Source organism: Protopterus annectens, chromosome 4.part0 (genome assembly GCF_019279795.1).
Source record: "Protopterus annectens isolate FY-2018-M chromosome 4.part0, PAN1.0, whole genome shotgun sequence".
Taxonomy (NCBI): domain Eukaryota; kingdom Metazoa; phylum Chordata; order Ceratodontiformes; family Protopteridae; genus Protopterus; species Protopterus annectens.
Genome location: NC_056733.1, coordinates 975,096,373 through 975,120,054, shown reverse-complemented (window position 1 = coordinate 975,120,054; position 23,682 = coordinate 975,096,373). Strand labels below are relative to the sequence as shown.

General features: G+C 44.3%; 1 protein-coding gene across 4 annotated transcripts in view; it reads right to left on the bottom strand.

The window, feature by feature from the left end:
• Window positions 1-23,682, bottom strand: part of LOC122799705 (mitogen-activated protein kinase 9) — a 1,999,785-nt gene that overhangs the window by 410,540 nt on the left and 1,565,563 nt on the right. For all 4 annotated transcript variants that reach the window (XM_044068940.1, XM_044068939.1, XM_044068938.1 and 1 more), the window contains exon 9: window positions 11,662-11,844. In XM_044068940.1, coding sequence (XP_043924875.1) covers window positions 11,662-11,844 — 183 coding nt within the window. The remainder of the gene's footprint in view (window positions 1-11,661; window positions 11,845-23,682) is intronic.

Here is a 23,682-nt window from a genome sequence, read left to right as displayed (position 1 = left end):
AGGAATTTCCACTTATGCAATGCAATCCACAGCCTGAGCAATACAATATGCAGTCTTGCATATGGAATTAACAGAATGCAAGAGGCCATGAATCCCAGGGCTTGCAGTATTTTCCTTGCAGACAGCTGGGTTTTTGTGGCCAGTAGCTTGAAGTAGGTTGTGAAATTAACTTGTTTCTCTAGAGTGAGGAATGCCATCTGGGAAGTTGCATTCAAGCTTGCTCCCATGAATACAATCTGTTGGCAGGGTAAAAGGTGTGATTTCTTCTCATTGATGGTGTACCCCAGAGAAGGTAGAAGTCTCTTTACAAATGCCAGGTGTTGTAATAACAAGTCCTGACTTTCTTCCTGAATCAGGCAATCATCCAAGTATGGGTAAATCTGAATATTTCTCTTCCTGCAAAATGCAATGGCTGGAGCTAGGCACTTTGTGAATACCCTGGGCGCACTAGAGAAGCCTAAGGGAAGTGCAGAAAACTGATAGTGCATGGAGCCTGCCCTGAAGTGTAGGTATTTTCTGCAGGATTCCCTTATTGGGATGTGCAGGTAAGCTTCTTGTAAGTCTAGAGTTGCCAGCAAGGCATCCTTGGCTAGCATAGGAAGAAGCTGTTGAAGAGTTAGCATTTTGAATTTTGGAACCACAAGAAAGGTGTTGAGAATAGAAAGATCCAGGACAGGACGCCAGGAGTTCTCTTTTCTGGGAACCAGGAACAGTCTTGAATAAAAACCTTGTCCCCTTTGTTCTGCTGGGACAGGCTGAATAGCCCTGATACTCAGGAGAGAGAGCACTTGTGTTTGGGCCTCTGCCCACTGGTTTGGGGGCAAGTCTGGCCATCCACTTTGGGTTGGGAGTGAGTTGAAGTGGAATCTGTATCCTAGGGAAGCTGTTTAAAACCCATTTGTCCTGGGTAATGAGTTCCCAGTTTTTTGCATGCAGGGCGAGCTTTCCTCCTAAGGCAGCAAGTAGTTAAGCAAGGTTTGGAAGAGTTAAGGATAAGTCATTGTGCCATTTTTCCATAGGGGGTGGCTTACTACTCCCTGCTTTGGAAGTGGGGCCCCCACTGCTTAGATCTGTGCATAGCCTGAGACTGAAGTCTTGGTGGTCTGCTGCTCCTGGGTTTGGACTGAGAAGGCCTGGAAGGGACTGGAAAGGACCAGTTCTTTGAAGGCCAATGACTACTGAATCTAGGTGGCTGTACTTGCAAGAAACCTTTAACAGTTTGCATAGATTTAGCTTTTTCCTCCATCCTTTTGAGAACTACTTCTGCTTTGTTCCCAAAAAGGCGCTCTTGGTTTAAGGGTGCATCCAGTAATTTAGCTTAAACATGATCTGGCAAGTTTTGTTCCTTAAGCCAAGCATGCCTTCCAAGTACAGACCCAGCAACAGCAGCCCTGCAAGATGCTTCTAAAGCATCAAAACCACATTGCAAATTATGTTTACCTACTTGGTCAGCAGAATGCATGAACTCAAATCTTTGTGCTCAGCACAGTCAGGAATCAACATAATTTTCTGTTTAATTAATCTCATAATATACTGCTGATACTTTAACATATGAAACTGACAATTTAAAGCCCTAATGGCCAAAGTATCAGAAGTATATACCTTCTTACTTCATATGTCTACAGCTCTAGAATCCCTATCAGAAGGGGTAGGATTTTTGGCAATGTAGCCTTAATGCCTTTTGGTTCTTGAGAAATGGTCTCTAGATCTGCAGTAGGATTCTTGAACAGGAATTTGAGAGAGGCAGGTACTCTGTAGTACCGGTCAGGTTTCCTGGGAGCAGGAGGCAAAGTGTCTGGGGTAAGGCTGGATTCCAAGAAAACATCATCTACAATCTCCAGAACAGGAGGGACAGCTAGAGGCCTGTGTTGAGGGAGGTTTAAAAATTCCATAAGTCTCTTTTTGGACTGTGAAAAGTCCTGGCTTTCCCAATGGAAATGCTCCCTAACGGTATGCAAGGTTTCACCAAAAGAAAAATCTTCTGGAGGGGAAGCAGAGGGAATGGAATCCTCTGCATCAGAATCCTTATAAGTAGATAAGGGTAAATCCTGGTAGTCAGAAGGAGTAGAGATATCAGATTCCTCCTTAGAAGAATCGGAAAGAAAATCAGTTCTAGGTCTCTTAGAGGGGGAAGGCTGGCTTCCCCTATTTAAGGTAATAAAGTCTTCACCATTCTAATCATTTGTTTTTGAGGCATATGGGCCTGAGAATGTGCTTTGGTTGTCCGTTTTCTAGGCTTAGTGTGAGCTTTAGGCCTGAGGAATTCAGAATTCTTAGCTTGAAATGAAGTCGTCAGTTTAATATGAAATTCCGTACGCCTGAATACACCCTCAGAAGTCGGTGTCTACCCAGCAGCTCCAGACCCATCCAAGGTAGAGATATCCGCAGGTTCCATAGTCGAAGAAGCATCTCGTGCCATACCGGACTCAGAACAGGTCTCTGTAGAGGCCTGCGAATCAGTAGTAGCGGGTATCAGGGGCTACGAATGCGCCTTACTGAGTACCGGTGGACTGGCGACTAGCTTAACGGTAGCGTTGTCGGCAGTATTGGACCTAAGCAGTCTGTCTCTGTCTTTATTCTTGCGTTTTCTTCGGAAGATCGGTAGTCGGATGGCGGAAGCTATTTCGGAGTACGGATCGAGAATGAAAGTATTTAGCTACAAAAATAGCCCGACGATGAATAATTCGGGTGTTGAACAAGGCACAAAACTGACAGCGAGGGACGTCGTGGTCTAGGCCTAAACAGGTGATGCAGTAAGAATGAAAATTTCTATGAGGTATTTGCTTTCCACCGGCAAGACAATTTTTTTTTGATATCGGTTAGAGCAAGAAAAAAGGATCCCCAATGGGGTACTTATCTTTTTGAAGACTTCAGGTCTGAAACTCGAAAACAAAAATTTCAGGAGTCGGCCGACTGGCACTTGCGAAAGTACAGTTGTGTACACTTACCATAAATGTAAATGTTAGAGTGTATTCACTGTTGCAGTCATTACATTTGGGTAATCTGCTTGCAGGTTGCCCTCAGTTGGCCTGTTTAACAAAGTCTTGGGTCCTGCGCCAGTTGCTGTCCCTTCTGCCATGACGTCAGGTCGCCAGGGGTATAAAACATGCAGCCGACGCCATTAAATCAGTTTTTCTTGCCCCAGATGTCAGGTGCCCCCCTAATGGGAAGCAATCAAACATAAAAATACAAAGGTATACCTCCAACAAAAAAGCAAATACACCAAAAAGGCCTTTAGGCATAGTAAAGGAAAGTAGAGGTACAGCCAGAAGGAATTAGGGGGCAGGAGGGAGGGTAACCAGGACTGCAACAGTGAATACACTCAAACATCTACATTTATGGTAAGTGTACACAACTGTACTATGTTCTTAGTGTTTCACTGTTGCAGTCATTACGTTTGGGTAGATTCCCAAAGCTATGGTTGGGAGGAGGAGTTTAGAGAGCATTAGGGTCAGGTATAAGGCCCTGCAAGACTGCAGTGGCAAAGCCAGCTCTGGATTTAGAGAAAACTGGCAAATGATAATGCTTGGTGAAAGTATGTATAGAACTCCAGGTAGCAGCTACTAGGATGACCCAAAGGCTGTAGAAGTAGATGCAGCCCTGGTGGAGTGAGGTCTGATCCCCTGGGGGAGAGGTTTTTCATGGTGCTTATAGCAGAAATGAATGCAATGGCTTATTCATTTAGAAATGGTTTGTTTTGAAACAGCCTTCTCCTCTGCCCCTGCAGCAAATGCTACCAGCAGTTGTTCAGATTTTCTTTGAGGTTTAGTCCTGTCCATGTGGAATCTAAGTTGTCTGTGCACATCCAAGGAGTGCAGTATCCATTCCCCTTTGTTCTGTGGATTGGGAAAGAGGGATGGCAAATGAATGGACTGATTAAGACCCACACTGGATACCACCTTGGGCATGAAGGATGGATTGGTTCTGAGTGATACCCTGTCCACATGAAAGATGATGAAAGGCTCCACTGCCATAAGGGCCTGTAATTCAGAGAACCTTCTAGCTGAAGTGATTGCTAAAAGGAAAGCTGTTTTCCAAGAAAGAAATTTTAAGTCTGCAGAAGCAGCTGGTTCAAAAGGAGGTAGAGTGAGTTTCTCCAATACAAATTTAAGGTCCCAGGCTGGGGTTGGAGCTCTCCTGGGTGGTCTCAAATTTTTGGCTCCTCTGAGGAACTGCTTGAGCAGTAGATGACAGAAGAGGGGAGGTTCTGTGTTATAATGAACTGAAATGGCTGAAGCGTGAATTTTAATGGAGGAAAAAGACAGGCCCTTGTGAAGCATCTCAGTTAAGCATTGTAAAATCTGAAGTAAATTGGGCACTGCTGTGCTCATCCCTTGAGATCGGTTCCAGGTACAGAATCTTTTCTATTTTTCGGCATAAGATTTTCTAGTACTAGACCTCCTTGCCTCTAGGATGACATCCATCACACGTTTGCTGAGGGATGGTAAGGAAGAGTTTAAGTAATTAACCAGGCTGCAAGGTTCAGTGTTGGAAGCTGAAGGTGCAGAATCTGGCTCTCCTGCTGAGACAGCAGGGAAGGAGTCTGAGGCAGGTGCCATGGAGATAACCGTGACACACTGCGCAGGAGGCGGTACCAGTGTTGGGGCGGCCAGTCTGCAGCAATCAAAATCATCCTTGGTTTGTCTTGTTTGACTTTTAGTAGTACTTTGGAGAGCAGAGGCAGCGGGGGGAAGGCATAGACTGATAGGTTTTTCAGGCTGAAGGACAGAGCCTCCACTTTCCAGGCTTGTTTGCGGGGAGTCCTTGTGCACAATTTGTCCAATTGGTAGTTCTGGGGGGAGGCAAACAGGTCTATATCTGGCTCCCCCATTCGCTTGTCAACATGTTGAAAATCCTTCATTCCAGTTTCCACTCATGTGGGTCCATGAGTTTTCTGCTTAGTCTGTCTGCCAGCATATTTAATTTTCCTGGCAGGAATTGAGCTTGTAGGTGCACTTGGTAGCTCAAGGCTGTGTTGGACAATGCCATGGCTAGTCTGCAGAGGGGATAAGAATGTGCACCCCCCTGCTTGTTTATGTACCACATAACCATGGTGTTGTCCTTCTTTACCATTAGTTGTCCTGGAAGAATGTAGTCCTTGAAGGCTGTCAGAGCATTCTGTACAGCTAACATTTCTTTTTGATTGATATGCAGGTGCATTTGACTTGGGTTCCATTTGCCCTGAATGCACTTTCCTGCCAGGTGAGCCCCCATGCATAGTCTGATGCATCTGTTGTTAGGGTTTGGGTGGCAGGGGGTGGTGTGAAAGGTAGTCCCTTGTTTTGGTGGCAGGCCTCTGCCCACCAAAGGAACTCTAGGCGTAGGCAAGGTATGATAAGAATCATTGTTTCTAGGCTGTGAGAATGCTGACTCCATATGCTTTTTAGATTCCACTGTAGTTTCCTCATATGCAGTCTTGCACATGGAATTAGAAGAATGCAGGAGGCCATGAACCCCAAGGCTTGCAGTATTTGTCTTGCAGATAGCAGGGTTTTTGTGGCCACTTGTTTGAAGTAGGTTGTCTAATGAATTTGCTTTTCTGGCGTGAGGTAAGCCATCTGGGAAGTTGTATTCAAGCTTGCTCCCAGGAATGTAATTTGTTGACAGGGTACCAGTTGTGATTTCTTTTCGTTTATGGTGTACCCTAGACAAGTTAGAACCCTTTTTACAAAAGCCAGATGATTCAGAAGTATATCCTGGCTTTCTGCCTGAATTAGACAATTGTCCAGATATGGATATATTTGAATACTTCTTTGCCTGCAAAATGCAATAACTAGAGCTAGGCACTTTGTGAATACACTGGGAGCAGTAAATAAGCCAAAGGGCAGTGCAGAGAACTGATAGTGCGTGTAGCCTGCTTTGAAGCCTAGGTATCTTCTGCAAGATTCCCTGATTGGGATGTACAGGTAGGCTTCTTTTAAATCTAGTATTCCCAACCAGGCGTCTTTGCCTAGCACAGGAAGCAACTAGTGAAGAGTTAGCATCTTGAATTTTGGAATCTCCAGAAAGGTGTTTAGAGTAGACAGGTCCAAGATAGGATGCCATGATTTGTCTTTTCTGGGTACCAGGAAAAGTCTCAAGTAGAAACCTTGTCCCTTTTCCTCTTCTGGTACCAGGTGAATAGCCCCTCATGCTTGAGAGAGAAAGTACTTGTTTTTGGCCTCTGCCCACTGATTTGGGGGTAGGTCCGGCCATCCACTTGGTGTTGGCAACGTGTGGAAGTGAAATCTGTATCCCTGGGACAATATATTTAAAACCCATTTGTCCTGGGTAATGAGTTCCCAGTTATTTGCATGAAGAGCAACTTTTCCCCCCAAAGGGGCAGTCAGAAGATAAGTGCTTGGAAATTTTAAAAGGAAGTCATTGAGACAGTTTACCATGGGGGGGGGTCTTGTTATTCCCAGACTTGGAAGTGGAGGCCCCCCCACTGCTTAGTTCTGTGAGTCCCCTGGGACACTAACCTGGGGTTTTTGCTGTGTCTGGGTTTGGCTTGAGAAGACCTGGAAGGGGATGGAAAGGACCAATTCATAGAGGGCCAGTGCCTACTAAATCTAGGAGGCTGAACTTGTAAAAAATCTTTAACAGTCTGCATAGATTTAGCTTTATCTTCCATCTTTTTAAGAACTTCTTTAGCCTTGTTGCCAAACAGGAGGTCCTGATTTAAAGGAGCATCCAACAATTTAGCTTTAACATGATCAGGCAAAGATTGCTCCTTAAGCCAAGCATGCCTTCTAAGCACAGACCCAGTAACAGCAGCTCTGCAAGAGGCCTCTAAAGAATCAAAACCACATTGCAAAGTATGTTTTCCAACTTGTTCAGCAGAATGTATTAAATCCTGTAAGTCTTTATTTTCCACACAGTCAGGAATCAACATCATTTTCTGTTTAAGCAGTCCAATAACATGTTGCTGATATTTTAACATATGAAATTGGCAGTTTAAAGCTCTAATGGCCAAGGTTGCTGAAGTGTAAACCTTTTTACCCCATCTATCCAGCGCCCTCGAGTCTCTATCAGAAGGGGTAGGATTTTTAGCAGTAGAAGTCTTAATGCCCTTGGGCCCCTGTGAAATAGTCTCTGGATCTGCAATGTGATTTTTGAAAAGGAACTTGTGGGACTCGGGGACCCTGTAGTATCGGTCAGGTTTACTGGGAGCAGGAGGCAGGGAATCAGGGGCTAAACTGGATTCCGAGAACACATCAACAATGTCTAGTACAGGAGGCATAGCCAAAGAACTATGCTGAGGTAGGAGAAGGAAATCCCTAGGCCTCTTTTTTGAATCAGAAAAATCCTGGCTTTCCCAGTGAAAATGCTCCCTTACAGTATGTAAGGTTTCCCCAAAAGAAAAATCCTCAGGAGGGGAAGCAGAGGGAATGGAGTCCTCTGCATCAGAATCCTCATAGGTAGGTAAGGACAAATCCAGGTCATCAGAAGAGTCAGAAAAAACAGAATCCTGATCAGAAGATTCACAATCAAGGTCAGCCCTAGGCCTCTTAGAAGCAGGGGGGGGGGTTGGCTACCCCTGACTAGAGTTATTAGGTCTTCAGTCATTTTTATCATTTGTTTTTTAGGCATAGAGGCCTGAGTGTCGATTTTATTAGACATGGATCGAGATTTAGGCCTTAGTAATGAAGGAGGCGTCGATTTAATATGCAAGTCCGTAGGCCTGAATACACCCTCAGAAGCCAGTGTCTGCACAGCGGCTTCAGACCCATCCAAGGTAGAGACATCCGTGGGTTCCATAGTTGAAGCATCTCGCGCATACCGGACTCCGAATGGGTCTCAGTAGAGGCCTGCGAATCAGAAGTAGTGGGTATCAGGGGTTGCAAAAGTGCCTTACTGAGTACCGGCGACTGGCTTAGGAGAAGCGTTGTAGGCAGTTTTGGACCTCGGCAGCCTGTCTCTGTCTTTATCTTTGCATTTTTTCAGAATCTCGGTAGTCGGATGGCTAACAAGACGACATTTCTGGATAATTAAACCAATAACCGAAACATTTAGAGGCAAAAATATACAGAAGACGGATAGTGCACTAACCGACAGGAAGGTACGTTGTGGTTAGGGCCTAGGCAAGGATACAGTACAAGTGAAAATCTTTATGAGGTATTTGCTTTCCACAAGTAATGCAATTATTAACTTTTACTGACATCAGTAAGCAGTAAGAAAAAGTTTCCCCAATGGGGTACTTAGCTTTTAGTTGAAGACTTTGGTTCTGAAACTCGAAAATGAAAATTTCAGGAGTCGGCCGACTGGCACTTGCAAACTGCTTCTGCTTCGGGCACTGCACAGCAAGAAAGACTGATGTAATGGCATCGGCTGCATGTTTTATACCCCTGATGACCTGACGTCATGGAAGAAGGGACAGCAACCAATGCAGGACCCAAGACTTTGTTAATCAGGCCGACTGAGGGCAACCTCCAGCAGATAACAAAATTGTAATGACTGCAACAGTGAAACACAAAGAACATCTGCTTCTGCTTTGGGCACCTCGGCAAGAAAGGCTGATGTAATGGCGTCGGCTGCATGTTTTATACCCCTGATGACCTGACGTCATGGAAGAAGTGACAGCATCTGACGCAGAAATATGAAGACTCTGGTATTCAGGCCGGCTGAGGGCTACCTGCAGGCAGTTAACCCAAATGTGATGACTGCAGCAGTGAAACACAAAGTACATCTGCTGATGGTGTTATTAATATGCAAGTCAAACTTAAGATTTCCATCAACTGTTACACCTAATAGTTTAGAATGAGAAACACCATCAATTACAGTACTGTTAAGTGATGAAATTGTAAAACTGAGTTTATCAAGAGAAGAGTGTTTAGTAAAGAACAGTAGTAGTGTTGTTTTCTCATGATTAATTATCACTAAGCCAGGTCTCAATGCAATTAAAAGTGTTTGGTGTTACTGTTTGTAACTGGATAAGGTTGTCAGAGCAGCAAATAAGAATAGAGTTGTCTGCATTTTGTATGAGGATTGCTTGTTTTGAGGCGATATGAAGATTGTTAATGACGATATTAAAGAGGAGAGGACCCAGAATCAAGCCCTGTGGTACTCCAGTGCTAACTGACTGATAGGGGGATATACCAGAATTTCATTTAAGTGACTGATGTCTGTTGGATAGATAAAAAGAGTTATGTACTTATAACTTGACACCTGGGCTATCGGTGTCATTATTCATCACAGATGGGTCAGAGCCCCCAACTACTTATGTAACCTGGGTGGCCTCAAGGAAGGAGGAACCAAAGGAAGCCCTGTTCCTAGATACTAAGTCCAATTTGTAGTGCAAAATGAAAGTGTGTGGGTTTGACCAAGTTACAGCAGCACAAATCTCATCAAGGGAAAGACCGGCCAAAAAGACTGAAGACGTAGCAACAGACCTAGCAGAGCGGCCATAACTGGTCTGGATAGTACTACATGCCGACTAGCACAAATGAAGGAAATACAACCAGCAATCCACCTGGAAACAGTCACTTTGGAGACTGCCTGGCCCCTTCTGTTCTGACAGAAAGCCAGAGAGTTGGTTTGACTTTCTAAACTCCTCAGTCCTCTTTAAATAAAAACTCAATTGCATGTGGGTATCCAAACAATGCATGACATGTTCTCCTTTATCAGAGTTAATAGGGAAGAAGACTGGTAGTTGAATCGACTGATTGAGATTAGCTTCAGAGGCCACTTTAGGGAGAAAGGAAGGATTTATCAAGATCAGTGAAAACAAAAAAGAATTTGTTATGGTGGTAAGATGCTCTTATAGCATGCAAGTGAGCGAACAACGAACATAAAAATAATAGTCTGACCGAAAACTGTGTTATTTGATACCGTAAAAGAATGTACTAGATATCAAACATGGTGAAATGAAATGTTTTATTTTTTTATTAATGTGTTTTGTTAGGTATACAACTAAAGCATTCCTAAGAGGACTGGTCTTGATAGAAGAAAGCTCATTATATAGGCAAACTGTCCTAAACTTTGAGAAGGCAAATTAAGAAAAGACGTAATACTGACATTCTGAGGGGAGCGTGCACACTAGGACAAAACACTCCATAAGGGAAAGAAATACTTAAGCAGGCAGTTCCAGTAGGAGATATAACTAAGCCAGTCACCTATACAAGTGTGATTACGGTGTCTGCTGGTGTAAATGATTATACATAGGGGTTCTGTCCAGTTGAACTTTTCTAGCTGCCAGAATTTTAATGGCATGTTGCATGAGTAGGAAAACATGATGGGTCTTCTTTCAGAGGTTGGTCAAGTACTTGTAAGGACTCGAGTTCGAAGTGTTGGTAATTGCTTGTAAGGACTCGAGTTCGAAGTGTTGTAAGGACTCGAGTTCGAAGTGTTGTAAGGACTCGCGTTCGAAGTGTTGTAAGGACTCGCGTTCGAAGTGTTGTAAGGACTCGAGTTCGAAGTGTTGTAAGGACTCGAGTTCGAAGTGTTGTAAGGACTCGAGTTCGAAGTGTTGTAAGGACTCGAGTTCGAAGTGTTTCAAGGACTCGCGTTCGAAGTGTTGCAAGGACTCGCGTTCGAAGTGTTGCAAGGACTCGCGTTCGAAGTGTTGCAAGGACTCGCGTTCGAAGTGTTGCAAGGACTCGCGTTCGAAGTGTTGTAAGGACTCGCGTTCGAAGTGTTGGTAATTGCCATTATTTCCAGATGCTGCTGAACTCATTTCAGGAATTCAGTGATTCTTGTTCATCACTGTTTCTTTGTTGCTTACCTCCCCATTGCTTCTCCTGGACATTAACGTATATCACTGCATCTTCTATCCTTCCACGTGTACCTTCTTTGTTCTGCCCTGTCCTGCTGACCAACATGTAGCCAAGACGGTAAGGAAATCTTTCTATGCTGCCCAACTTACAGGTAAGGATATGGCATTCAGGTCCAAGGAAGCTACAGTGCCACTCTATTCAGCCCTTATTAGACCCATCATTAAGTACAATGTCCCCTTAGGCATGTACCTAACCACACAGCTGCAGCAGAAAAAACACCCACAAAGGCTTCTCACTAGACGAATTCCGGGGAAGAATACCTTGACCTGCACTGATTGCCTCCAGGCTCAGTCTCCTACAGCCTGCTGAGGGTATCTTTGCCTGGCTTACAGGACTTCCTCAGATCCAGTCCTGATGGATTTGTTGCACATACTCAAAACGAACAGCACCAGAAACACTAGATCAGTATACTGCTACTGGGCTCTGTCAATGCAACTGTGAATGATGTGATGAACAGAAAGAGAAAAGAAAACATGTCTATACAGTCATCTGCTTCTCTGCCAGGAAAGTACTTAAATGTTGTAAATTCATTTGGGATTTGCAGTCATAAACACAGATAAACTGCTATTATTATTTTTTGTATTACTGATAACACAGGCTGACCTACAGTTCATCACATAATTTCAGCTTTAATTAAATCAAGCTCCTATTTAAATGGAACAACTGAACTCCCATTAAGCTCATGTTAAGAAACATGAAAAACCAAACCAGCATGGAAAACATGTGCGCACACACACACACATATATATATATATATATATATATATATATATGTGTGTGTGTGTGTGTGTAAACACATGTATACATATATACATATACATACAGATCTGCAATATTTCTAAACTTACTACTGTTGCACATTAATACTTAGTGAAATTAAAATAAGTTCAGCTAATATGGTTCTTACTTTTTAATTTATCCCTTTCCGATTCTGAAGGAAAAATCCAGTCAGGAAAGAGGTCTTCAAACTTGACACCTGGATACTTTGGTCTGTTTTCAACATAGTTCCTCACCGTTGGCTGTAGTTTCTTCATAAATTCTGGTGAAGGTGTGCCTAACTGTTCAATTACTTTATTCCACTGATCAATATCTGCATGTTATGGTCAGGAAAATACAGATCCTTCATAGCTAAACTAAACAATTCACATTTCAAATATAAAAAACATTGTAAAAAATGACTCCTTACATTTAATTCAAACTGACAAAAAATAACATTTACAATTTTATTGGTTCAAAAAGAACAAAATTAATAAAGAATAAATTCACGTCACACTCAAATAACCAGAAACAATATTATTAGTAACTTATTACCAAGAGTCTATTTCCTGAAGAAAACATACATTAGAAAGTAACATGAGGTATGTGTACGTGAGGTATTGCCAGCCATGCCAGGAGAAGTAGGGCAGTGGATGTGTAACATATGCCAGCACAGCTAGATGTAATTTAGCAAATTATGTGTTATTTGAATATCAAACTGATTGTACAGATGCTGTGTTGAAAATGTATTTGTAAAGTTGCTTGTGTTAAAAATCTATCAACAACGTGTCCTGCTGGACAGAGGAAGAAATGTACACATTGTAACAGAGGATACTGGAACAGAAGAGGTTAATCTCAATCCACCTGAATTTGGAAAATAGTAAAAAATTAAATTACTTAATTTAGGCCATAAAGATTGTATCTTATTGGTCTCAATGCAGCCAGAGACAAAAGTCTGTACTAGGAAGCTTTCTGCATTGTCACTGGGGTGAACTAACTGTTACTCTGGAAAGGTGGAGGTTTCAAATTGCTTTAGGACTTCCAGGAGCTGCAGCAGATCTTAACAAGACTCTGTGTGTGTCTATTATTGACACCTATGTGCTAAATCCTGACAGCTTCTAGCCAAAGGGGGTGCATGGGACCAGAAGTCAGATGACCAGATGCAAGTGATGTCATTCTGTAATCCATCACTAAAATAATGTTTTAATACTAGCTGAGATAGCAGTCTTAGGGGACTCTGTTTTTGTAACCTGACAAAGGATCTCCTCACCTACTTCATCTTGCCTTGCTCTAGTAAGTAACCACTGAATAATAATTCTTTAGATCAGTCAGGAAAATATTGTGAGATTAGTTAAGTATTGTTTTTTCTGTAACTGTGTGAACCTGCCCACCCGTGTTATTTTTAATATTTCCTGTTACTCAAACTCTGGTGTTTACTGTAAATAGATATTTAGTATTTTCATGTTCTTTTACTATTTATTACTACATATACCTAAACTTTTCATTTTGGCTGGTCCTTTGAAGAATATTTTCACCTATGAGAGTAATTATACCTGTTGGTGACACTGTGGCCACTCCTGGAAGCCTTAGTGCATTGGCCAAACAATAGCATTTGAATTAATATTAATTTCACTCAGTATAATTAGGTACCCTTGTAAGAGCCTCAGAGTAGCTGGCTCTGGAATGCCTGATGGCAGTGTAACTACCTTATAGTGTGGGCAGAAGGGGGCATAGCTAGTAAATCTGTGCCTGCCTTTCCCAGGTGTGTGTGTGTGTGTGTGTGTGTGTGTGTGAAAATCAAATCTCAAAAGTGTGTGAGCATCAGCTACTTGGAGCAGGGACACGAAGTACTGGTTTCACAGAGTGGGTGCTGGAGGACTTGGCTTGGGCACTCGGCTGAGGACTCAACCCTACAGCTGTGCCACTGAGGAGTCTTACTGGGGACCTTGAGGGAAACCCAGACTGAGTGTATTCCCTGTGCACTCTTATGGGAAATTGTGCTTGATGTAGAGAGCTGCATCTGGAAATAATGGGTGCATCCATTTTTGTTCCAAGTGAACATTCCTCTCCAGTGCCAGTGGTGAGGGATTCAGGCTCCTTGATTACTGGCCCAGAGTTGGGATGTCACAATGTGTGATCCTGTTTCAAGCAGGACTGCTCAGTGCATTACAACACAGCAAGTCGCAGACAGCGGAAGTGCTGCAGCAGTATGACGGCATCAGCAAGTGTCTGTACAGCGGTCTTGCTTGATAATACACGAAGATGCAGCAGTAGGGGGCGCAGCTCACTGCCATTCACAATAACTGGAACAACATGCTGCAGTAATTAGAAGACCATCTCTACTGCCCTAATTTGGGATTCTACACTGTATGATGTACTCCTGCTACTGTCTATGACAGCAGCAGATCTGTTAGTACAGTTAAGTACTGTGTGTGTGCGCGCGTCTGTGTGTTGGGAGTGATTGAAATCATCAAACACAATCAAGAAAAATAAAAAAAAAATCCATTTTGCAGGGAACAAGCCCCCCTCACTATTTCTATATATCAACTCCGAGATCCCACTACAGTAGGGAAAAGGAGAACCTCTGTTTCCCACTGACTGCTGGTCTCAAAGCACATTTGATCAAAAGCAAGCTGAAAAAGAGAGACATTCCATAAAACTCCATTCGCCAAAATGAAAAAACACATGTTGTGTGGGTGGTGAGGTGTGTGTGTGTGTGTCTACATGGGGGAAACACTAATGCTGTGTTTAATTCTGAGACCTACAAATCATTCAATAATGAGAGCTTACTCAATGCAAGTCTTCAGGTTTCTGAATGTCTATCGCCATGGCCTTATTAAAGCTCACCAGTGAAGCAGTGGTAGCATTATAGTGATAATTTCTATCCCCCCTCCCTCCCACACACACATGCATACACACAAAGTTATCACTGGTAAACTACAACTGGCTTGTGCTTGCAGAGTTACCTTCTACTACAAGCCTAAAAAAAGAAGTTATGTACTTACCACCATATTGTTCCATCTTAGTTGTTGCTTTTCATTTGTCTTCAACCTGTGCGAAACTCGAATCTGACACAGATCCAGCTAGGCTGTATACTCCAACATCAGAGCCAAAATCCAAGCGCCTACCCAACCCATAATGCCCTGCTGTCCCTCCTCCCCCTCAGTTCAAGTTTGTTGCAGATCATCACTAACCCATCACAGCAGAAAAGAATTTCATCCCTGAGCAAATGGGGCATAGCCAAGAGGCAGCCTATGGCTGCCTCTGTCCAGTCCACTACACAGCCAAAAGGGTAGGGGCGAAGGAGGGAGGGATAGGTGAAGACAAATGAAAATCAACAGCCCAGATGGAATGTTACAGTGGGTACATAAATTCTTTATCTGAAGTTGTTTTCATTTGGTCTTCAACCTGTGGGATACAGCCCCTAGCTACAACAACTTTGGAAGGCCCTCATGGAAGGATGTTCCGGAAGGCAGGTGAGCCAAAAGAAGCCCCCACTCCAGGTGCGAATATCCACTTGGCAATGGGAGATAAAAGTATGCAAAGTGGACCAGGTAGCAGCTGAACACACATCATCAACAGGAACTTGAACCAAAAGGCAGTAGAAGTAGATACTGATCTGGTAGGATGCGCCTGGATGGAACCTGGTCGAGACAAACCTTTGGAACATGCGTCTGGATGGAACCTGGTAGAGACAAACCTTTGGAACATGCGCCTGGATGGAACCTTGTAGAGACAAATCTTTGGAACATGCGCCTGGATGGAACCTGGTAGAGACAAATCTTTGGAACATGCGTCTGGATGGAAGCTGGTAGAGACAAACCTTTGGAACATGCGCCTGGATGGAACCTGGTAGAGACAAACCTTTGGAACATGTGCCTGGATGGAACCTGGTAGACACAAACCTTTGGAACATGTGCCTGGATGGAACCTGGTAGAGACAAACCTTTGGAACATGCGCCTGGATGGAACCTGGTAGGTAGAATGCGCCTGGATGGAACCTGGTAGAGACAAACCTTTGGAACATGCACCTGGATGGAACCTGGTAGAGACAAACCTTTGGAACATGCGCCTGGATGGAAACTGGTAGAGACAAACCTTTGGAACATGCGCCTGGATGGAACCTGGTAGAGACAAACCTTTGGAACATGCGCCTGGATGGAACCTGGTAGAGACAAACCTTTGGAACATGCGCCTGGATGGAACCTGGTAGAGACAAACCTTTGGAACATGCGCCTGGATGGAACCTGGTAGAGACAAACCTTTGGAACATGTGCCTGGATGGAACCTGGTGGAGACAAAACTTTGGAACATGCGCCTGGATGGAACCTGGTAGAGACAAACCTTTGTAACATGCGCCTGGATGGAACCTGGTAGAGACAAACCTTTGGAACATGCTTCTGGATGGAACCTGGTAGAGATAAACCTTTGGAACATCAGGCCATGGAAATATAACTAGAATTCCAATGAGCAAGAGCAACCTCAGAAATAAGCTTTCCCAGACGTGGCTTGGAAAAAGACACAAAGTTGACCTGACTGCCGAAAACTTTTGGTTCTTTGCAAATAAAACTGCAGCTGCCTGTGAACGTCAAGTAAATGTAATTTGTATTCCCCTTTGTTCTGGTAATTCATGAAGAAAACTAGCACATTAATCACCTAGTAAATGTTCACTTCAGAGGCTACCTTTGGTAAAAAAGATGGGTTAGTACAAAGAGTCACTCTGTCTTTATGGAACAGAAGACCAGGGGGCTTGATAGACAATGCTGGTAGCTCAGAAACCCTCTTGGCTGAGGTAATAACCACCAAGAAGGCAGTCTTCCAAGATAATAATTGTAAATCAACAGTGGCAGCTGGTTCAAATGGTGGGTAAACCAAGGCCTGTAAAACCAGAGTTAGATCCCAAGAAGGCGTGGGGTTCTTGACAGGAGGATGAAGAAAAGTACCCTTCAAAAAGGCCTTGCAAAGCTTAAAGGAGGACGAATTCTCACCCACATGAAAATTAGAAATTGCAGCCAACTGAACTTTAATTGTAGAAAAAATAGAGCAATTGTGAAAAATATGAGCTAGAAAGTCCAAAATGGCAAAGACTGGAGCTGTAAACAGATACAGATTATGCTAAGAAGCCCAGACAGAGAAACATTTCCACTTGCTGGAATAGATCTTCCTGGTGGAAGCCTTATGAGCTGCAACAAAGATCTTTTTGCATGGCGCAGTGGTAGCGCTGTCACCTCACGCAGTGGTAGGGTTGTCGCCACAGAGCAAAAGGTTCTCTTTTTCGATTCTCAGCTGGAGTGCCTTCTGTGTGGAGCCTGCATTTCCTCCCTGTTTGTGTGGGTTTCCTCCAGGTGCTATGGTTTCCTCCCACATTGCAAAGACATGCGTCTGGAGATTTTCTCTCTGGGCCTCCATGAAAACTGGCTTTGTTCCAAGTCGGACTTTCCTGGTAAACAAAAGCAAAATAAATAAAATAAATAAAATAAATTTTTGACAGGTGAAGAGAGCCCGTCAGTCCTGGCCATCAGGGAAACTGGAGCAGCCAACCGGTGAGCTTCAGGATGACTAAATCTGGGTGAAGGACCCCTGATGGGTGCGTGAGCAGATCTGGAACTGGATCACAAGTCCAGGGAGGACACAACAAATGAGAATTCAGAGTGGGGAACCAAACTTGACGAAGCCAGGATGGGGCAATGATGATGACTTTGCTCTTCAACCGTTGTGCTTTCTGAATAAACTTGGGGATCAGAGGAATAGGAGGATAAGCATAAAGTAGACCAGAAGGCCAAGCATGGACCAGCGTCTCTGGGTGACTCCCCCAGAGGGGAGATCAGAGCGAAATACTTGCTGCAATTCACACTGGAAGGAGAGGTGAAGAGAGTGCAGCAAGGGTGGCCCCATTTCTGGAAGATCATGTCTGCCACTGAAGGGTTCAGAGACCACTCATAAGGCATCAGAATAGCTCTGCTGAGCTGATTCGCTAGAATTATGGTCTTCCCCGGAATGTGCATTGCCACCAGAAACTGTTTGGAAGAGATCGCGCACTCCCACAATTTCATGACTTTGCGGCAAAGGGGATAAGATCTGGTCCCCCGTTTGTTGATGTACCAGACTACTGACATGTCCATCTGGATGGCAACAGTCCTGGTAGGAAGAAAGGCATATTGGGCTTTCAACACCAAAAGCATCAGCTTCATCTTCTCCAGGACACTGATATGCAGATTAGTCTCCAGGGATGACCATGTGCCTTGGACTGTCCGTCGCATGCAATACCCCCCCCCCCCACCAAAGCAAGGAGGCATCCATGGTCACAGTGATCTAGGGAGAAGGAAGAACAAACATGCAGCCCAGAAGATGATCCATGGACTGAAGCCACCACTGAAGAGAGCCCCGGCAAACTTGGGACAGCCGGACCAGGTATGACAATGGAAGTTCAAGAAAAGACCACTATACCGCTAAGGTCCATTGAAGAATCCTTATGTGAAGGCGTGCAGTTGGTAGAATGGTGATCATGGCCATCATGGAGCCCAATGCCCACAGAACCATACTTGCTGGAAGAAGATGGGTCTGAAGAATAGACTTCACAGAAACACCCTGCCTGTATTGTATCCAACCGGGCACCTATAAAGTCCAACACCTGAACAGGTACCAAGTTGGACTTGGTTAGACTGATATTAATGCCCAAGGAAGGGGCTAGAAGGAGAAGGTAATACCTGGCTTGATTTAGTCGATGCCTGGAGGAAGTGGAAAGGTGCCAACTGACCAGGTAAGGGACGACCTGAAACTCCTGCGCAAGTGAGCCGCCATTACTTTGGTAAACACCCGGGGGGGGGGGTGGAAAGTCCAAAGGGCAGCACTCTCAAGAGGAGCACTCTGAAATGAAAATGATTGGCTCCCAGCAGGAAATGGAAAAACCTTCTGGAGCGTCTGTTCATTTTCACATGATAGTACGCATCCTGAAGGTCCACTGAGCACATCCAGTCATTCATCTGCAGAAAGAGCAGAATGGACTGTAGGGTGACCATCCAAACCTTCATCTTGGCAACAGACAGGTTCAGTAACATCCGGAATTCCCCTCAGTCCCCCATTTTCTTTGGCACCAAAAAGAACCTGGAATAAATGCCTAATCCAGACTGGTCTGGGGGAATGGGCTGGACGGATCATTTTTCGAGCAGCCTGGCGATTTCTATGGCTGCCACCTCTCTTTGACCAGGTGGAACGTCTGGGAGGTGTCGCTTTGGAAAGGGAGGATGAAGGAATTGGATGGAATAACCTCTGGATATGATTTGCAGCACCCAATAATCATTCATGATGGACTCCCAGGCTGTTGGGTGCACAGAGAGTTGGGCAATCTTTCAGGATTGCTGAAAGGGTCTGTCCGAGAAAGAATCTCGAGACCCCTGGTTCCTCAGACCCCTATGCCATGTGGGCAGCATCTGTCATTTCCCCTTCTGCTCCTGAGGGAAGACTAACCCTGACAATCCTGGGAAAAACCCTGAGACTTCCGAAACCACATCTTCTTGATCCCATGCTGATTCCTAGAAAAGGATCATTGTGGAGTAGAGAAGTGGATCCCAACAGCAGACAAGGTCTGCCAGTTTTTCTCACTCTGGGTAAGAGTGTCATGGACAGTTCTGCCACACAAAGCGAGTCCATTAAAAGGGGCATTCGTGAATGATGCCTTGAACGGTTCCAAAAATACACAAAGGCAGAGCTAGGCATGCCGCCTAATGGCAACACCCATCCCGGCAGCCCTAAAGGCACTCTCCATATCTCCATAACATGATACAGCAGCCTCACTGATGTGTTTGAAATGGCAGGGTGGCCAGACAGGAAGAGAAAACCTTCTTCACCTCTGCAGACATGGACCCTGGGGCAGACTCAGAGACTTCCTTAACCAGGTCCCTTTGCAGTCTGGTAACATGAGCCAAATAGTTCAGCAGATGCACAGCAAAGGTGGCTGAAGCATACACCTGCTTCCCAAAGTGGTCCACTGCCCTAGACTCCTTCTCTGAAGGATGGAAGAGGAGCTCTCCTGGGCCAGCTCCTTCTTGGTGGCTGCCACAACCACCATGGCATCTACTGGGGAACCCTTAGACCAATGGGGCCTGTCTGAAGGAGCACTAAGAACCTTGTCCAGGCACTTGGGAATGGGCTCAACTGTGTCCAGTTCCTTCCATGCTCTACTAAAGAAAAGATCCACAGGGGAGGACATCCAAGATGCAGAAGGCCCTGTGCCAAACGCCTCTAGGAATACAGACTTGACAGGGTTTGGTTTGAGGGTAGACCACCCACCTCTCTGGTGAAGGATCTCCATGATGTCCCTAAAAGATCGAAGAGAACCCACCCCTTCATCCAAATTTGTATCATCCATGAGAGATTTTGATGGGGAATCTAACTGCCTCCTCTTGAACGTATGCTTCCAAGGTACCTTCTTTGGGGGGGGGGGGGGGACTCTAGGAAGGACTCGAAAGCTTCAGCAAATTCCTGAAGAGGAATCTCCTGGAGTGGTCTGGCAACAAGCTGTCCCTGAAGGGTCAGGACAGAAGACTCTGGCCCAGAAACAGAAGGAGCCAGGGTGGAATCAGAGGACAAAACAGTCAAGGCTCCCAAAGGAGCTGAGAGGACCCTCTCCACCACACTGAATGACAAAAGCGAACGGACCCCAGGAAGATGCGCAGCAGGAGCCGAAGGGGGAGTCCGAGCCGAGATTCCCAGCGCTGAAGCCTCGAGGGGAAGGGACAGCTCCGAAAGTCTCGCAGCAGATGCCCGGCCCTTGGAGCCGATGCAGAAGTTACAGCTCCAAGAGTCAGTCTGGTCTGAAGACATCAGAGCTGAACTGCTCAAGGTAACTGTCGGCGTTGAGGAACAAGGGAACATTGGTGCCGACACCTCAACACTAGGAAACCTCAGACCCAAGGACTCCAAAGCAGAAGGTCGGATCAGAGAAGGAGATATCAGGAGGAAACCAGACTGTGTTGCTCATGGCTCTAGAGGACGGTGGAGCAGGCAAGACTCGAAGCTGAATCTGGGCCTGAAGAAATTTCAACATCATCCTGTCCAGCTTGGCTTCAGACAGAGGAAGCTACCAACCCTGGTCTGGAAGAGCACAGAGTGGTGGCAGAGGAAGGAGACCTAGCTCAAGAACTCTCCAGCTCTGGGGAGAAATGGGGAAACTAAAGCCGAGGAGAACCCATGGACCATCTCAGGTCTAGACTTGGCAGGCGGTTCAACAGAGGAAGACAAGTGAGCAGACCTCTTCTTCGGCCGATCCCGCTCCTTATGCCTGACCCGCTTTTCTTCCCCTGGCTTCTTGGTAGGAGTTTGAGTTCCAGAAGCAGGGGGAACATAAGAGGAGGCCTCAGTGGAGGAGCTAACAGTGCCTTTAGGATAAGCTTACTCCTTCTGTCGATAAGCGAGCAGGGGATGAAGCCCACACAAATCGAGCAGGAGGAATCAAGATGGGGAACCACCAGACAAACCAGGCACAACAGTGTGGGCATCAGATGGAGGAATCTTGTGCTCACACTCCGTACATTTCTTAAACCCTGGCTTAGGAGTCTCGGCCATGGGAACAAGAAGCACACACAGACACTCCACAAAAGAGAACAAAGGTAGACAGGGAGAGAGAAAGGATAGAAAGATAGCAATAATTTTTTTTTAAACAAAAACTGACCAACATGGGGATAGAAGGGTAGTAAAATAGAAGGAAAAGTAGACTGAGAGAAGAAAAAACACAGGAAAACTTAGTGACTCTAAAAACCCTGGAGAAGCTTAGACAAACGGCAACCCGTGCTGTTCAAAACAAGCGGTAAATGAGATCGGAGGGGAGGAGGGAGAGCAGGGCATTATAGGTAGGGAGGAGCTTGGATTTTGACTCTGATGCTGGAGTATATGGCTGAGTCGGATCCATGCCGGATCTGAGTATCCCCAGGTTGAAGACCAAATGAAAACAACAACTTTAGATCATCTGTTTGGTTGGAATAATTAAGGCTAAAGTTATGAATATTTTGAACAGCACCTCAACTTTAATGCCGCAGATAGGAAATATTAGCACATCTTCAGACTTCAGACCAGAAGCAGAACTCATTCACAATACTTAAACCTTCATACTTCACCTGAGAAGCCATGTTTGTTGTTTTTCTTTCTGCTTTTCCCAGTAAGGGGTCACCAAAGCGGAACTCCGGTCTGCTAATGACTGGCAGTCGATTTTTATGGTGCCGAGGTGCCAGCCCAATGCCTAACCTTCAACGAAGGCATGCCCATTCACGCATGTCTTTCGAACGCCACTCGACAGCGGGGAGGACATGCAGACTCCACACAGAAAGCACTCCAGCTGAGAATCGAACGGGAGAACCTTTTGCTGTGAAGCGACAATGCTACCGCTGCACCACCGCGGCTACCTGAGAAGCCATGTTTATTTATGATATTTAACGGCCAGCATCTTTCTGCACATAGAAAAAAAGATATTTAAACTTGCCACAATTTTTTCAGTCAATGCAATCTGTGACTATTCAGTAAGTTTTTATGGTTTGTTAATTCTGTTTTTATTGAACTAGAACTGATTAACTGGAATCCATATAACTGGTTGCTGTGCTTTGTAATGTACACATATGACTAATATAAGCATTAAACAAGGACTATGGCGAATAGTTTCAAAGTCCAGTAGCAAATGGCCTTCATAAAAGATGAAGCTTCACTCAACAAACAGTAAAATCATTGGTCTGACAAGACCACCAGACAACTGAGAAGTAGAACCATTCCACTCTTACACCAATGTTAATACTGTCAAGAAGTGTTCTATAATTTGTATATTATATTTGCCACAAAAGCAATTAACCAGTAGTTTTAGCACTGAAAAGCAATGCATAAATTAAACATTTTTTCTAAGTGTATGTTACTCCTCTGTTGCTATAAAGTAAGATGCAAAACATCTCACACATCCATCTGGACCCACCTGCCATAGCTTTAATTACAGAACAGTTCAGGTTTTCAGCACAGTGCAAAATACCATAGAATTGTGCCACGTTGTTAATGTGTGATTTTCCATCTAATAAAATGCAAATCAGAATGCCACAATTCCAGACCATTAACAAAAGTACTGCAATGCCAAGTGTTGCAGAAAAACTCGTGGGCAGATAGAGACACAGACACACACACACACACACACACACACACACACACACACACACACACACACACACTTGCAATCAATAACACACACACAAATATTCCACTACAAATAAACAAGGAAAGGGAGAATTAAAAAAAAAAGCACATAGTAATGACAAAGTACAACTTACAAGAACTTACTACTATAGCACCATAATAGTACAAGTTCATGTAGATCACTGCAGCTGTAGGTTTGCTTACTGGGACTTCTGCAAAAACATCTTGCCTTACTTCTACAGCTCAGAAGCCCTCTTCCTTGGTATAGTGGATGCCTAGTCCCTTGGTTGAAAGGCCACTGTCTGTATAAAACATGCATCTGTCTAGGTAATTTTAGAGCTTTCTGCCAAAGTATGCTATAGTGATACACTTGAAAGTAAACAGAAAGGACAAGGGGGGTAAGAAAGAGCAAAAAATACTTTCATGTGCTCAGGAGGGGTAGCAGTAAAAAATATGGCTCTGCAGCAGTTTCAGTGCTGCAAAGGTAGCACACTAGCCTTTGGTACAGACAGGTGTGGGTTCTATTCCCACACCAGGAAGATGGATTTGTTGACTCTACAGTTCAGTTTAAGGGAGATGTTAATCTGAGGCCCCATCTGCCTGAGTTGGTAGTAGCTTAGGTGGATGTAAAAGACCCTGTGGCACCTATCAAGAAAAGTATGGAATCTTTATTAAAATTCTTAAAATATTTACAGACTACAACTTATTGACACGTATTTACATAGTCACATTTCAATTTTTACATTCAATTTCTTTTACTCTCATTCCACTGTTCCCCCCACTTTTTTCCATATCCAAAATCGTTATTTTCTTTAATATTGCTGACGGTATCCATTTTCGCTGTTACTTTTAATTTCCTTATTGTTAATCTCCACAGAACATCTGCACTGTCATAGTATATTTTAAGTCTCTCTATACCTGTAATTTTTTTTCTCTACGTTTCCATGGCTATATATAATATTTATTCATTATTCTCCTGTACCACTGTCTTCTATTGTTTTCTATATTA